Source organism: Gavia stellata, chromosome 8 (assembly GCF_030936135.1).
Source record: "Gavia stellata isolate bGavSte3 chromosome 8, bGavSte3.hap2, whole genome shotgun sequence".
NCBI lineage: Eukaryota > Metazoa > Chordata > Aves > Gaviiformes > Gaviidae > Gavia > Gavia stellata.
In genome coordinates, this window is record NC_082601.1 from 12,206,873 (window position 1) to 12,222,766 (window position 15,894).

The 15,894-nt window shown below is 38.6% G+C and overlaps 1 protein-coding gene across 2 annotated transcripts in view; it reads right to left on the bottom strand.

Moving 5' to 3' along the window:
• Positions 1 to 15,894, bottom strand: part of KALRN (kalirin RhoGEF kinase) — a 530,063-nt gene that overhangs the window by 277,292 nt on the left and 236,877 nt on the right. For both annotated transcript variants that reach the window (XM_059820280.1, XM_059820281.1), the window contains exon 7: positions 6,144 to 6,335. In XM_059820280.1, coding sequence (XP_059676263.1) covers positions 6,144 to 6,335 — 192 coding nt within the window. The remainder of the gene's footprint in view (positions 1 to 6,143; positions 6,336 to 15,894) is intronic.

Sequence of the window (15,894 nt, forward strand, 5' to 3'; positions counted from 1 at the left end):
ATACCATCTGAGGACTGCTAAGCAGCCAATGCAAAATGAGCTGCTGGTCTCAGTCCAGTTCCTGGTGGGCAGACGTCCACAAAAAGGGAGGAAAAAATCATTGCCATTGCAATTGATATGGTTTAGCACCTTGGTTGGAAGCCTTAACAGACAGCCAGAAACCGAATGGCTTTGGGGAGCAGAGAGAGGGAAAAAAATATTTTTCCACTCTTAAAGGCCTCCAGAGCAGTGCTGATGCACTTTGGCAGAACAAATTGGGGAAGCTCTCCTGGGTGCTGCCTGTTCTGTAAAAGAAGAGAGGAATTTAGATTCTAAGGTTCCCATCCTGTTTTTCTTTTAAGCAGGGCTTACTTCAATGACACAGCTTACATGTTCATATTTTGTCCATACTAACTACTTAATGCCACCTCATTACTTCTCATTAATATTTTCTCTTCCTCCGCCTTTCTGTTAAACCAGCCTGTCATACTTTGGGGCTATTTATAAAAAAGAACAGCTAATTATACAACAGATGCAGTGCCCTGTAGGGTGAATGTATAATGCCACAAAACCATCCCCAGGATCACAGCTTTATCCACTCCTGAAGTGTTCACCTGTGGCTTGTTAGTAAAGCAGTTATTCACAGCATGAAGGGCTATGAGATTCAAAGCAAAAGAATTTCAAATTCAACTCTGGCATCAGCATACTTTTTTATTAGCAGTGTAAAGCTATTCACAATGCTGCTGGGTAATCAAGGCTACAAAGTGTTTGCACTGTAAACACTTCTTTTCAGTGCACAAAGATTCAGTGACAAAGATGAATTCCTAAATGTTCATGTCTACAAAGTACAAATCTACCAGTGAAAACTGTGTTTTCTAGAAGACTGGAGAGAAGGATGACAGGTTCTCTTGTGTTGGTTTGACTCCGGATTTGTTGAATCTCTTCAGATGAAATCCCCAAACACACCTGCATAAAGCTGACATCATCATCTCTTGTGCCAAGGTAGTGGATTCACATTATTTGCTATGCAGTTTTAGGAGCATGGACCTGAGATCAATCCCTTTTGGGGCTGTTACATGAACCTCTTGGTCAAAACAGTGAACAAAAGCCCTTTCCACCTTATAGACCAGTGTTCCTGCTGCTGGAATCACACTGTATGGCTCTTATCAAAACTGCTGAATTCTACCAATTTTAGTACAAACTTTTATAGTCCTGTGACTTATATACTGCCATATCCCCAGCCTGTGATTTGCACAGTAGGTGGGAGAAGCCTCAAGAAGATCCTGTGCACATAACCACATTTCCACCTTCTTGTCTCACATCTATCTTTCTTTTGTATATCTATTGTTTATAGACAATGTCATATCAACAATTACATCAAGAAATTTCACTTCTGCCACTAGCAGGAGCAGTTGACATCATCTGTTTTAAAAAGTTTTAAGAAATGCAGCCTGTCAGTGTTTTACTCTGATACACTGAAACAGTGGTCTGTGCTGTGTGTGTAGATTCACGTAGGGAGAACAAAAGTTTTCTTAAGGATTTTTGCAAAGTGTTATTTCATAGCATGGGACTATGGATTTGGGTATTTTGAAAAAAGCAGCTATGTTAATTTTTATTATTTGTCACACACTGTGGCAGACAGAAAAACTTTATTAAATATAACCCTTCATGCTAGAAACATATTTATATCACGAAAATCACCATTTGATGGAGCTGAAAAAAAGATACATGTATAACTGAAAATTGCTAACTGTTAGATTGGAACAGGAGCTGTTACTGTCCACTGGATACTCAATACCATTTAAATGAATTGCTTAAATTTCTAGTTAGTCCATAGACTAGAATAGCTCCTATTGGGAACATAAAAGCTGCTTAAATATGATTTGAAATGACAGGCTCCAATAATTGTTCATGTTTTATAAGACTTCAGGAAAGATGAAGAAAATTTTTTCCTAAAAAATAAAAAAGTCCTTAAGGTACACCTTTGTGCCTCTGATCCAATCGAAAAGAAACTTTAAAGTAATGACCTAGGCTTACACCTGACTCACAACCTATTCACCTAAGTTGCAAATTTGGTATTAGGTCAGGTAATAATGTATTCTCAGACCACTTCTTACTAGCTTTCTTCAGGGACTGCTATGCTGTATCACATGGTTGCTCCAAAACACAGCTCAGACATTTTGTAGTCCATATTTCTCCACATTTTCTGCACAAACATTGTTTACTGCTTGCTAGGCCTCTGCACGGAAGCTGCAGGATAACCAGGGTGGTTCTCCTAGGCCCCAGAGAAATTAAAACCAAAACTCTAGTGTACTTTCATGCTCCAGAATGGCTGGGGGGAAAGATGGGAAGAAGGCCCTGAAACTGTTTTCGTCAGTGACCTATAATATCTTTTGTGCCCTAAATTTTTTGTATGAGGCTAATTGTGTATATCCTGTTGTTGTTTCTGGAATTTCCCTATCTAATCCAGAAGTTATCTTGGTCTTATCCCTACATCTTATAGCTAATCAACTGGCTTTTCCTTTCCTCCCTGTCCTCAAGTTCTTTCTCCCTTTTTCCTTTTCCTGCCTTTTTCATTTCCTTTCCTCAGATAGGGGCGTTCAGAATGTACTTAGAGAGATCCAGGCAGAGATGGGAACAGTAGTCTTCCTGGTTGGGGAGTAAGGTAATACGAAACAAATGGTCAGGAGTCAGTTTTCAGAGAATCAGCATAAATATCTAGCATGTGCACCTAACACCTACTACATTAAACAGAAACTCTGCTTGTGCTTCTGAGGGTAGACTGACCCACAATTAATTGGTTGAGATCTCTCGGCTGATTGAAGACATTAACTTGTTCATTCTGACAGGATCTGTACAGTGAGCATCTTATGAATACTTTAGCACACTTTCTGAGATTATATCCAAGAAAGGGAGGAGGACACCTGGTATGTCTGCTTCCCCTATCTGGCAGTTAGTGGGCCAGAAACTCATCTGCTGTAAGCCAGCACAGTTCTCTTGAAATCACAGTGAGATAAGGCATGTTCTCCTACATTCTCTTGCAACTTGAATAGCCTCAGACATACCTAAAGATACAGAAGCGGATTCTCTTTTGCGCTATAGTATCTCCATGCTAGCATGAGAAAGGGAGGAGGGGCAGGGAAGAGAAGAAAAAAAAAAAAAAACAAAACCCAAGACATTTTTAGCAGGTGGACTTAAGGGACATTTGGGAAACACCTCCACTGAATATCCCGAGTTGCACCTTGACCTGGACATAGTGGTTGTTCGGAGTTTAGTTTACTGGCTTTTGATCAAACACACATGCTGAAGGAAGCCTGGCTGAAGGCTAAGGTGGCAAGATTTGTCTTTTCTTCCTTTCCTTTTTTTTTTTCCCTTTTCTTGATGATGGTTTCGTATGTACAAATTGTGTTTAAAAAATTTAAAGACACATGCGTGCATACACACACAAAGAAAAAAGGAAAAGAAAGAAACGAGGGAGAAAAAAAAAAAAAAGCTTTGATCCAGGAACTCATTCAGCTGAGTTCCATTCAACATGCCACACGCATCTGTAATAACAGCCAGGAAAGCAATGTGATTCTGAAGCACGTGAAGACAGATGTGAGGTTCAATTCCCAGCAGGGTTGACTCAGCCTTTCATCCTTCCAAGCCAGACAGATTGTATTCTATGCAGTTTTCTGTGTGGGGTCTTTAGGAAGAGACCTTGAAAAACAAGCTGCTTCCTGCTCAGCTTGCGTATTATAGAGATCGTAGGGCTTTTTGTAAATCTCTGTCCCAGGCCAACAACTTCCTTGCAGGTTGGGGTGTGCCAAAGGCTGAATGATTACAGCCCTAGTAGACTTGCTTCCTGTTGGCATCACAGAGAACTTCAATCAATAGGAAGGAATGAACAAAGAGACTGTAGCATCTTAATGCACTAGAGAAGGAAAGACAATCTGCATATCAGATCGGTATGAGGGAAGCAGGGGTACACCGTGGGAGAAATGGTTGGATCTCCAGAAGCCTACCTTTACTGACAGAACAAAGGGAGCAAAAAAAGATTTGATCTGGGACAGAGGAAATAGTGGGTTTATCTACATCTTTGCTTCAGAGGTTGAAGCCTTATTTATTGTAAAATAATGAAGCCCTGATTTGAGTGGGGAAAAAAAAAAAAAAAAAGAAAACCAGCTCTGAGAGATGCCAAATAATAGTGTGTCATTTGGAATGAATGTTTGATAGACAACGGACTGAATTATAGATCAAATCCCAAACACCTCACTTTTTATACTATACAGAGGTCAAATGACTGGATTATTAGCATTCAAGTCATTGGTTTATCCTACCAGAGTTACTAAAGCAAGGCTGAAATTTTAGTCCTGACTAATAGGCACACTGATTCCCACATTTCTTTTTTGCAGCAGCCTGAGTTTACAGGCTTCCCATCAGCACTTACCTTCCACTGAATCATCCCTTATTTCAAGTGAGGAGCAACTGCTGTTCACAATTAGCAAATTTGCCTGTCTGCTTAATAATGAGAGACTGGTTTCTGTCAGACAGCACACAAACTTCAGTTCCTTATGAACAGGTGCCAAGGCAGGATTGGGTTTTTCAGACCCGTCCATACAATTGTAAAGAAAAAAGGCCCAAAGCTGAAAATGACATTAGTGTAGCTTTTTTTGTATGTAAGGCTGAGGCAAAATACCCACTGACAGTGTTCAAAATGTAGGAAGACAAAAAAAAAAAAAAAAAAGAAATTCACCTCTAGCTTGACAGACAGTTCAATACAGCTTTCTGTTTTATTGCCTTTCACTCTATACAATACCTCAGCAACTCCTCATAAATGGCAAACAAGACCAACACTTCAGAAAAATAGGAGATCGCTCGTAGAAAAAAAAGGCAAAAATCCCCCAAACACCAAACAAACGAGAAAGAATTAATTCATTAATAAACCTTAAACATTCTCATTATTACTATAGACAGGATATAAATTCTTTTTTGATTTTTCTTTATGAATATATGATGGCTGACAATTATTAACATGAAGACTACACCTAAACACTACAGTGCCTGTTGTACTGAGATGAAAGTACGTGTACTGGGCATCTTAGTGGCTCTGATGGGACTGACAGACCAAGGAGTGTCCTTACATGAGTAAGTGCCCAGTAGGGTGGGTAATTGCTCTATGCTATGGTCTGTTAATAGGAAACAAAATATAGAAAAATCCCTTATAATTCTACGGTCAGAAACAAACAATCAAGAAAATCTTTACTATTTGAGCTAAACATTTACATACCTATATTCTGGCTTATGAGTTATAATTTTTTCTTCAGACGCTTGAAGTATGGGTCATTTTATAAACATCAAGCACACCCACTTAGTAGCTTTGATATTAACTACTTGGAAAAAAAGTACACAACAATACTGAAGACAGCCCCAAAGCAGTGTTTGTCACTGGAAAATGAATGTAATCAACATATGATCAAAGTTGAACCATCACCGTTAGGTGGACCTGGTTTAGGTGTAAAAAAAGCAGAAGGTTTGTTCACTGACATATTTTAAGTCTTTTGTAGCTATGAAATTATGGAACAATTCTGGTAGTTGTTAAAGACACAAACCAGAGTTCAAGGACATGGAAAATTTTCTTGGATGTTCCTCACTGTCTCTGAAGTCTCTATTTAGTGAGGTCTAACAAAGTTTGGGGCTATGGAGAGCACTGCAAGAGTAGGTGCTGGAATGAATTCCATAAGTTTCATTAACAATAATGTGCTTTAGCTCCTAGAAATTGTCTGCTGGTATGGGTCTATGTCATATATGTGAATATTCCTGTGCACATACCACATATACATATGAGTGCAGATACATACTGTTTTCCTGACTGTAATAATCCTGAATTTGCACTGATGAAATATTAGGAAATAGAAATAAGGCAGCATGTTACTGCACCGGTGCACTTCAGTTATGATCAGATTCTTTCTCGTTGCTAAGGCGTAAACATATTTTCTTACCCACTCAGGGAACATGTGACAATTTTGGGGAGGAAACGTTACTGTTTGTTTTTGAGACACTTACCCACTAGGAACAAGGCTCTTAACCTCACTGCATATAAGCCAAAGCCATCAGGTAATATTGCAGCATTATCATTATCAAAGTAGCAGTGGATCATTTTGCCAGTCACAAAAGCAGCTCACCTGTTCAGCTTTCTGGTGAAAGACAGCAGACATAGCTAAGATGGTGCTCCGCTCATCCAGAGCTGCAGCAAAACTCTTCCACTCTTGATCCAGCTGGCTAGATATTTGTTTAATTTGCTGGGAAGCATAATGGCCTGCCTCGGAAAGCCTTGACGCAACAGACATGATCCGATTGATGTTGACATAGGCATTCTGAAAATTAAAAAGCACACATAAATAAAGAGGGAGAAGAACCGTGACCACCCTATGGCTTCATTACACATTCCAAACACCATCAGTTGGAGTAAAACCGAGCCGTTCAGCGAGAGCAATCAACCACACACTTAAATATGCATGAATAGCAGACATACTACCTTCCACTCTAAAAACACATCCCTCAGGAATCTTTTTGCACATCTATGCCATTATCTAATGCAGTTATGTCCCCTTCTCCCCTTGAATTTAATTATTTAAAAGTAATTTGCCATACTTTAGCTATTTACTCACCTGTTAGGGTCTATTTATTGCTTCTATTTTATTCTTGCTATTTCTGTTGCATTACTTCATATTTCTGGATGCTAAATCCACATATTTGTAAGTGAAATGTTTGCTTTCTGTCCTTTGAGAACTCTCTGACAACCCTTTATAGACATGCAGTGTCAACAAATGGAAAAGTCTTATAGAATTTAAAAGAGCTTATAAGGATATTCTATAGAAATATAAGAGTTTCCATAGAAATGTCTATTAAATTATATTCTTCAGTTAAAATGTTATCTTTTCTGCAGGTTATTTTAAGCTGTTCTCCAGCAGAGATATCATTTAACTACATTCTGAATTTAGAAGGATTCAAAAAGCCTACTAAAAGGGTAATATTTTCTGTTCTTTCATAAGAATTTTCCATGATGGTTTTTATTCAGCCTTGAAGCAGTGGAGGGATAGTTCTTTCTCAAACCTGAACTGTGAACAGCAATGTAATTGCATTACAATACCCCCGTTCTGCATAGGAACATAAACCTGAAAATAAACAGCCATCATGACAATGTCTTAGAAAGATGCACCATCAAAAGACAAATGACAGCTGTCTTGCAGATTTCTGGAATGTCATTTGTTGTAAACACCTCTCTTTTTCTCCTCACGGGAGGAAAGGAACATCCCAGAATTTGAGATGTTTTGCTAATATTGACTCACTGCTTTCTTGTCTCACTGAAGTATTTCAAAAGGGCTTTAGGAATTTCAGAGAGTAGAATCTGTAAGACCCTTATGCACAAGGACAGACACAGCCCTGATGATTTTAACAGTATTACTCATGGGCAAATAATAAATCAGAGGTGGAAGTGTTTGTTGGAGCAGGATCTCGTCATAGTGAGTGGGAGCACAATGTGGAAAGGTATCTGCCAATCCAAACATGAAACACAACAGAGCACTGCCAAGGCAGGCAAAGGTCCAAACTAAGTTGCGAAGCAGGGCAAAGTATGTCTGCAAAGTGTGTGGGATAACTATGAAGTACAGTCATCATACCTGTAGGTGCTAAAGGAAAGAAAGATGGGGCCACAGCCCTTACAGCCACTCTGTTCTCCCTGGTAGAACCATGACTGTGACAGCTGTCACATAAATAACACAGATCTAAAGCAATACCCAGCCTTCAGCTTGGCTTTTTCCCCTTATCACATAGCCTTTTCTTAAAAATTGGATTTGGCTCAAAATTGTCAGATCAATTTTAAAGAAATATTTTTTTTTTTCAGTACAATTAGAGAAACCAATCAAAATTGTTCTGGAGTTTCAAGTATACTAAAAACGATATTATGATTTGGAATTTTGACCACCAGCCACAGTCAAACACTTATTTGTGTCCCTCTAGATTAGAAACTGGAATTTAGACTAAATATTTAAGCCTTTCTCCCAGAAAGTCTTCATGATTGAGCCTCAGCCAAGATCATTTTGCAACATTTCAGGTCAGCTCTTCTGGTGGAAAGCAGTGTAGCATCACTAGAGTTGCTAAAGCTTGGATGAGTTGTGCCAAATGAAGACATGGAACTTCGCTGTGTTTGAGGAAAAAGAAAAGTTGCTGAAGAAGTTTTGATTTAATGTAAAAAAATAGTTGCTTTCATCTTGCCTTTATTTGTTTATTTTTTTCCCTGCAGAATTATCTCAGCCATTGCAATGCAATAGCATGGAGGAAAACAACTGCGAATTCCTTGGTTCCCTCTAACTACAGTATATGGATGTATTAACTAGTAGAAGGGCAAAGGGAAGATTAGTTGAAATACAGCAGATGTTCTTAGAATCTGTTTTTTAAGTTAGGGAGATTTATATATTGTTATGTCTATTTGTTATATTTTTATACAGACATGAGGTTTTTTATGGATGAAATTTCACTTTCCTAGATGAGAATTTTTCATGGAAGAGTACCAACTTGTCCTGTAGCCAACCCACTAACTCCATAGCTTTTCCAGCAGAAAGCAAGGAGCAGTTTGGGTGTCACCTGCTCACACCTCCGTTCTTAATGCACCAGGTGGAACTGGCTCAGGAAACAATAAATGGGTTCAAGTGCAATATCACATGTGATGTGCTCTTCAGTATAGCTCCAACAGGTAGGGAAATGGAGATACCTCCTACTTCTGGACACATGCTTTCTTTACCTCCACTTTATCTGTCACACCCCAGTGAAGCAGAGACATTGAAGTGGGGCTTGGACATATGAGACTTATCCAAGGTCTCACAGAAAAAAACAAACAAAACAAAAAAAAAAAAACAGAGCAAAGACTTGGCTAAAGGTCCAGAACTCGGGATAGCACATCCTACCAGCTGTAACACATTTTACAATCCCAGGACCTTTACCCAGTGTCACTATTATTGGGAAAGATGGGATCTCTGGGAAAAACTGGGAAAGATGGGATCTCCGTTGTGGATTGAGGTAAAATGCAATATGGCTTCAAGGCACTCCAGAATTTAGTTTCAGGAGAAAAACATTTAATTGACCACAATCCACAAAATGTAAGACATTTCTTTTCCACCTTGAAGTAGAATAAAATTGTAAGCCACTTTTTTTCATCTTTATTTGCCAATGAGTAATCTTCTGAGTAAAATGGAACAAAAACCTACGCTGCCAAAATTCAACTGTTGACTTTTCACAAAGTTAAACCTGCCTTTCCCTCTAGTTTGTTCACCTCTAAGAACTGAATGAACTGAGATTTTTCTATGTCACTATTATATAGATCTTTTTATCCTAATAGGAAATAAATTAAATAGAGCAACTAATGTCTGTGCCTATTTTCCCTTTAGGTTGGAAAGTCCACTACTAGCAGGTCTATAGAGAGTCTCACTTTAAATATAACTGAAAGCCTCATCTTTTTTTCAAAACTAAGAGGTGTTCCCAAAGAGGACTGCAAGGGATGACTGATTTATGACTATATAGGACTACAATACGTCAAACAATGAGAAAACAATATATTATGTCTAGAAGCAAGGGTAAAAACACTTCAGTTGACATTCTGCTGTCGTGACACTAGGATACACCCAAGTTTTGCCTAATATATATCCTTCATCATTGGAAAACCTTTATTTTACATGTATTTGCAGCACTCCCTATGTTTGAATTACTTTTTCATTGACTTTATTTCAACTTTGAAACTTCAGTCAAAAAAGGGGATTTTTGCCTTCTACAAATCAATTGACTAGCAAACAAAAGAAAAATTTCCCCACATGTACATCAGCATCATCATGTGCAAGTTTCTTTTCAGTTTAGTAAAGCCTTGTGCAATGCCCCTTTTTGCCCACCAATTCTTAGTCCATTTCTGTCACCTAAACAAGGCCTTGATTCTGGTCATCAATGTCTATAACATAGCTGTTCCTTCCAGTGTAAGCGATCACTGCTAAGGTCCCTAACACTTGGTAGGATAACAGCTCTCAGTCTCAGCAATAAGCACTGACAGTAGCAGAGTTTCAATGTGGAATGATCTCCCACAGGGCAATACACCAATTCAGCCCTCATCATCTAGTGGGCACGCTGAGAGACCTTCCCTCTTAATTAAACCGTCCAACTCTAGCTGGAACAATTCTTTCTTCTAATACAAGTATAAAAAGAATACCTTACACTCACAAAAGAAAAACGAGCAGTGAGAAGCATTAAATCTGCAAGGAACTTGGCTGTGTTCATCTCATTTCCTAGAGAACTAGTCAAGATATTGTAATGGCAAGCAGTGAAGGTGGGCTGCAAGAGAAGGGTTTTGCAGATTAATTGAAAGTGAAATTTGATTGTTGAAGAGTTCTTTAAAATAAAATAAAAAATAACCAGCTTGCACTGTGTTACTGTAAGTTTAGAAACCATCTGTGAAATGAACCTAACATAAAGCCAAAGCAGAATGTTTCAGTGACAAAATAAACTCATGAGATATCTTTAAGACCTTTAAGTTTCTATAACAAGGCCAATTATATGTAGCCTGTTGCAGAATAATATTGGATGGCATTTTAGCTCAGCCTACATACAGAAAAATACCGTTCATTTAAGATAAATGTTGGGAATTTTCAACAGACATCATTAGCCTTTACATGATAATTGTAACGTGTTTGAAATACATTGCAACTTCCTTAGGACAACATGCATCTCCATCTAGCGTCAGACAGCTAACTCCCTGACAGTGTGACAGGCAGCAATGCCAGCACTGAATGCTGCCATTTTTGTGCATGTCCCACAAAAAGTGATAACTCGCTCTTTAAGGACGTTAATGGATCCAGAGATAAAAAAGTCCTGGCAAAGGAAATAGTAATAACTTCAGTTGGAAAAAATGGCACGTATACTGTGTATCCAAGTGCAGAGCTACAACCAGTATGCTTTGTGTCATATTGAAACACTGGGTTTTTTCTCTAGTGAATTTCCTAGATTGAGATTACTCACAAAATGTTGCAGATAAATATTCATCTTTGTGAAAAGTATTATTGCTTCAGTATAAACATTATACAGCTGTGATAAAGACTAACATAATTTATTTTGAAACCGAAGTGAAAACAAGCACTCCTTGAATCACAGAAAAACAAAACAAAAAAAATCTATGGACCTTATTTGAAAGAAAAATACCACACTTCAGTTTGTTACCTCAAATACATGACTTCTCCACGTCCCACATTGTTCATTTAAAAGGAAGAATTATTATTGTAGAAAACGGAGTAACAAACTGTTTTTCTAAGAAGAAGCTTTGGTCACAGCATGCCTAGAGAGAAGTATAGGAAGACCATATGACAAAAGGCATGACCCAGTAAACATTTGGAGAGTTTATTTTCTAGAGGAACTGAAGAGAATATTTTAACTATTATTTGTTACTCCAGGCTTAAAGGACACTAGGCATGGTGTAAAGAAAAAAAAAAATAAAAAAAATCATCAAAACAAAACCCCTTAGAGATCCAAGATCTGATCCAACTTCCACTGAAGTTTGTAGGGTTTTTTCCATGCAAAACATACAGCCATCCTCAGCTACACTGTCCTCCTCCATATCTTCTCTCTGTACTGATTTTAATATATTGACAAAACAAAACGAACCTCAAGAGCCATAAACAACCCCAAGCCCCACAACCAATAAGAGTGCTTCAAGTTTTCATTATTTTGTCACTCAGATTCATGATAGCTGACCTATTCTCAATCCAACAGTTGCTGGGACTAACACATTGCATAAAAAGCTAAATTATAAAGCAAATTTCTAACAAAATCACAACTATAAAGCAAATTCCCAGATAAAGTTTGGAGCGTGATCTAGTTCGCCCTCAAGACTCAGAAACCAAAAGATTTATATTTTAAAAAATGCAGCACTATTTAACTGGTTTTGAAGTCATTCTTCCTGAACCAATCTCCATGTCTTCAGCCCAAAGCATGATAGCTAAATATTTGAGTTTTGTAATTAGCATGAGAGCGCTTGAAGGCTCATCAGACATGAATCCGATATTAATGTTTTAATTTATTAAAACTGACCAGAATCTTAAGTTTTCAGACTTGGGTCTGAATACTCTACCTGGGATTGCAAACAGATCTGAGGGTAACCACCTCCCCATTCTCTGGTAAAGAAACAGGAAAGCATTCCTGTAATTTTCTGTTTGTAGCCAAGGGTATTACATGAAGAGATTAAGGAATACTGGATTATAAACACAAATGAGTACATACCTAATAGTAAATTAATCAGAGCTATGGTTTTCCCTTTAACACCTTCTGCATTATGTTACTTAATCCTAATCCTTAACTTCACAAATATTTATTAGTGCGTAACTTAATGCAAGAAGATTCTTGATGTGCAAAAGTAATTTCTGTATAAAAATATTGTAGGAGCAGAGCCTTTGCCAACAGACTGCAAGGCAAGGACTATTTCTTCCTTTGAAAGTGTACAGCACCTAGAACAGTGACCAACTGCAACATAAATATTATAAAATAATGTGCACTAGCCATTTTCCAACAGTCTCCAACACTAATCAAATGGTAGCACGGACAACTGAACTAAGATGTTGCCATAAAAATAAGACACTTGAATGAAGGCAGTCGAGCAGTAGCAATCACATGATTATGTATTTCTAACATCACTGACTGTAAATTTCTTAGAGAAAAGTATATTGGATAAAAAACCCAAACCCCACACAATCAGACTCTATATCAGAAAACCTGGCAAAACATACAGACCTTGTATATCTTGCCTCAAGAAGCTACAGTTAGCTGTGGTAGTTCTTTCCTGCTAGTTTCTCTGTTATCAGCAAGACCCTCCTTCACTAAAGTGTTGTTACACATGAAACAGACCTGATCTATATTTCTAGCCCCATTTCCCGACAACCAAAGTATGGCTCAGATGCTGTGTAGGCTTGGGGTACGTAATGTCCTACCACTATGTTCAGAGTCATCACCCAACTTTCTCTGGTTTTGCTTTCTTCAATTAAGTCGATCTGTCCCGAGTCCATTGCTGACCATCACTGGCTCTTGCCTTGAACAAATGCAGGGGCTTCATCCTTAACTACAGTGTGTCTTCGCATAGGCTTGCATAGAGTTCTTGTGCATGCCAAGAGACAAAACTGCCATCTACCACAGGAGCTGGGCCATGGCCAGGAAAGGGTCACTTTAGTGTCAATCTCCTTATGCTCTTCCTGCATGCTTTACCACAAATGGAATGACTAGTACACAGCCCAACATCCTTATGCAGCAAGCCGTTATCTCCTGCATGTTAATGTCCTCATATTCACAATACTGACTTTTTGGGACACTAGGAGTCACTCCACATTTTTCTAGCAAAGAATCTGCTCCATCCAAAAAAAGAGCATCACTGCTGACAGCAGTACTATACTGACGGAAGAACAGCAGCTCCAGGTTAATTCAAGTAGCCTGCCGCTTAAGGTTATTACCCTTTTCCCACTATATTCCAAATGTCCTTTTAGCTTGACATACCCCCATATCTGCTATTCCATAAATAGGATGCCCACCGCTCTGCAAGACAGCAGCCCTGTTTAATTCCACAAGCCAACCTCACCACGCTGTAAAATTCACCTCATTTCTCAGGCTTTGCAACCCTGGCATTGAAATCCCTTCTAGAAAGACCATTGTGCAGACACATAACCCAAATACAGGCCTTTCAGAAATATGGAAAATCTTGAGAAACCTGTTTGATCATGAGGAATTTCAAGCACTGAGTAAAACTCTGATATTTATGATAAATACCATGGAGGCCTCACTTAGATTAAAAAAAAAAAGTGTAGTCCTGAGTTAAAGCTGTATCCTGAAATATCTAACAGTCTTTGTTATCCTGACTTTGCCATACTGTCAATAACAATACCACAACTCCTTATGTAACCTCTGTTTGACAACTGAAATCTGTTGAATACTTTTTTTAAAAAGTTATTACACAGAGAACACATCACAACATTTTTTTAAAACAGAACTGTAAGTTGAATGAACTGTGCCTGTTTGCTGTATGAATCAATGTCAATCCAAAACCAAAAGGGAGACATCAGCCCATTATCAGAAGGGATTCTAGGTCTAAAATTCAAGTAAAGCTAAGAGGAAAGTAGTGTATGAAAAATGACATACAGGTGTACTGGTCTCTGAGTTATATTCCTATAAGAAGGATTATCTGAGAACATATACATTGTTTGGCATATTTGTTACATTGTGGGGTTCCTCCACAGAGTCATACATTTCAGTCCAATTAATTAGAGCAGAATTGAGTATCATCTCTCACCGTACTCATTGACTGAAAGTTAAAGGCGCCCAGTATTCATGCCCTTCCACATAGATCCTCTATGCTAAAGAGATGGCAGACACAAGGTCTCTCTCCTGGGCAGCTCTATTAGAGAGGAGTTTGGCAGCACTGAGATGGTGAGATGGCACAGCTGCAAGCCACAGCAGAGCCACTGAGAGGTCCCTGCCCCCCGATGTTCCCCCAAGATCTTTGCAAATGTCTCGCTTCCTTGCATTCCTCATTCCCAAAAGTTCACTTGGGGACAGATGGAAGAATGGAGGAAAATAATTTTTCTTCCATTAGGTGGCACCCTCCCTGCCACTTGTTAATTTTCTGTTAGCAACAATTATCTCTTTCAAAGTTTAGCTCCCAGTTATTTTAAGAAAATAATACCAGACAGTACCACAAAATGGACAAAGGGAGGCCCTCCAGCTTGACTCTTCTACTAGTGTGTTCTGAAGAATTTGCATCTTTCATAATTCAAATGACTTTTAATGCACTAACCTCCCAGACACATTTATTTGTTACGATTCTGTGGGTAACAGTGTCATACTGAGGCTGTGCTATCCTGTGTTTTGCTAGATGGCATTGCGATGGCAAGCTTAACAATCAGGTGCCTAGAGACTGTTTTTCAGTGCTCCTTTCAATTATAATCACAATAAATACATTAATAGAGATTATAAACATTTTTCATCTTCCACTCTTATGCAATGCCCTAGTAAGGCACAGTGCTTTAGTGAGGAGTAACTAGGTAGGTGGAAATGGCGGGTGGAATTCAGGTCAGAGAAGTTAATTACCTAATCTGTAATTGGCCAGAATACTAGGGTTAACAGCTGTAATCATGAAAGCAGTGTGCAGTCTTCAAAAACCTCAGGTAGTCAGGACTCCTTTTTTACATTTCAGACAGGTGCTTTCAAGTACCTTGCCCTTTGGCAGCATAGTAGGGTGTGGCTCTCTAGTGACTTACACCACCAACTTAAATGTCAGTCACCACCTTCGAGGTCTCAGCCCCAGTGCAACTGTAGTCTGACTGTGCACAGCATGAAAACGTACACCTGTAGCTTTATTCAGGGCAAGCTTTTGCATAGTTCACAGAGAGCATTCAGAAAGGGCTCATCTCTGCACTGTGCAACTGCAGCAGGGGGTATGCATGCATTTTTCTAACCCAGTGCAACAATCAAAACATCAATACGTTCTGTCCTCATTTCTGTGCTGAAAGCAGAGCAGTTTCCAGAGCAAATACCTTATGCCTGGAAAGAATAAGAAAGTGAGCAAAGCACTTATAAATGTATAATGATGGGGGGTTTTTTTGTTTGTTTGTTTGTTTTAAACTTAAGGTAAACTGAGTTGCATTCAAAAAGACTGACAGATTAACTACTGAAAAAGCCAAAAACCCGCTGTGGCCACAACTGACAGCTTGATTAGTGTCTCCTTTTCAAGCTTTTGAAAAGTACCTTAGGAGGGTGTGGGGGGAGAAGCATAAATTATTAAGGTGCCACCTACAGCTCTCATTAATTCCCAGTCAAAGAAATGTCAAAAACTTAAGAAATATTGTATTTGCTCTCCAAAATGTA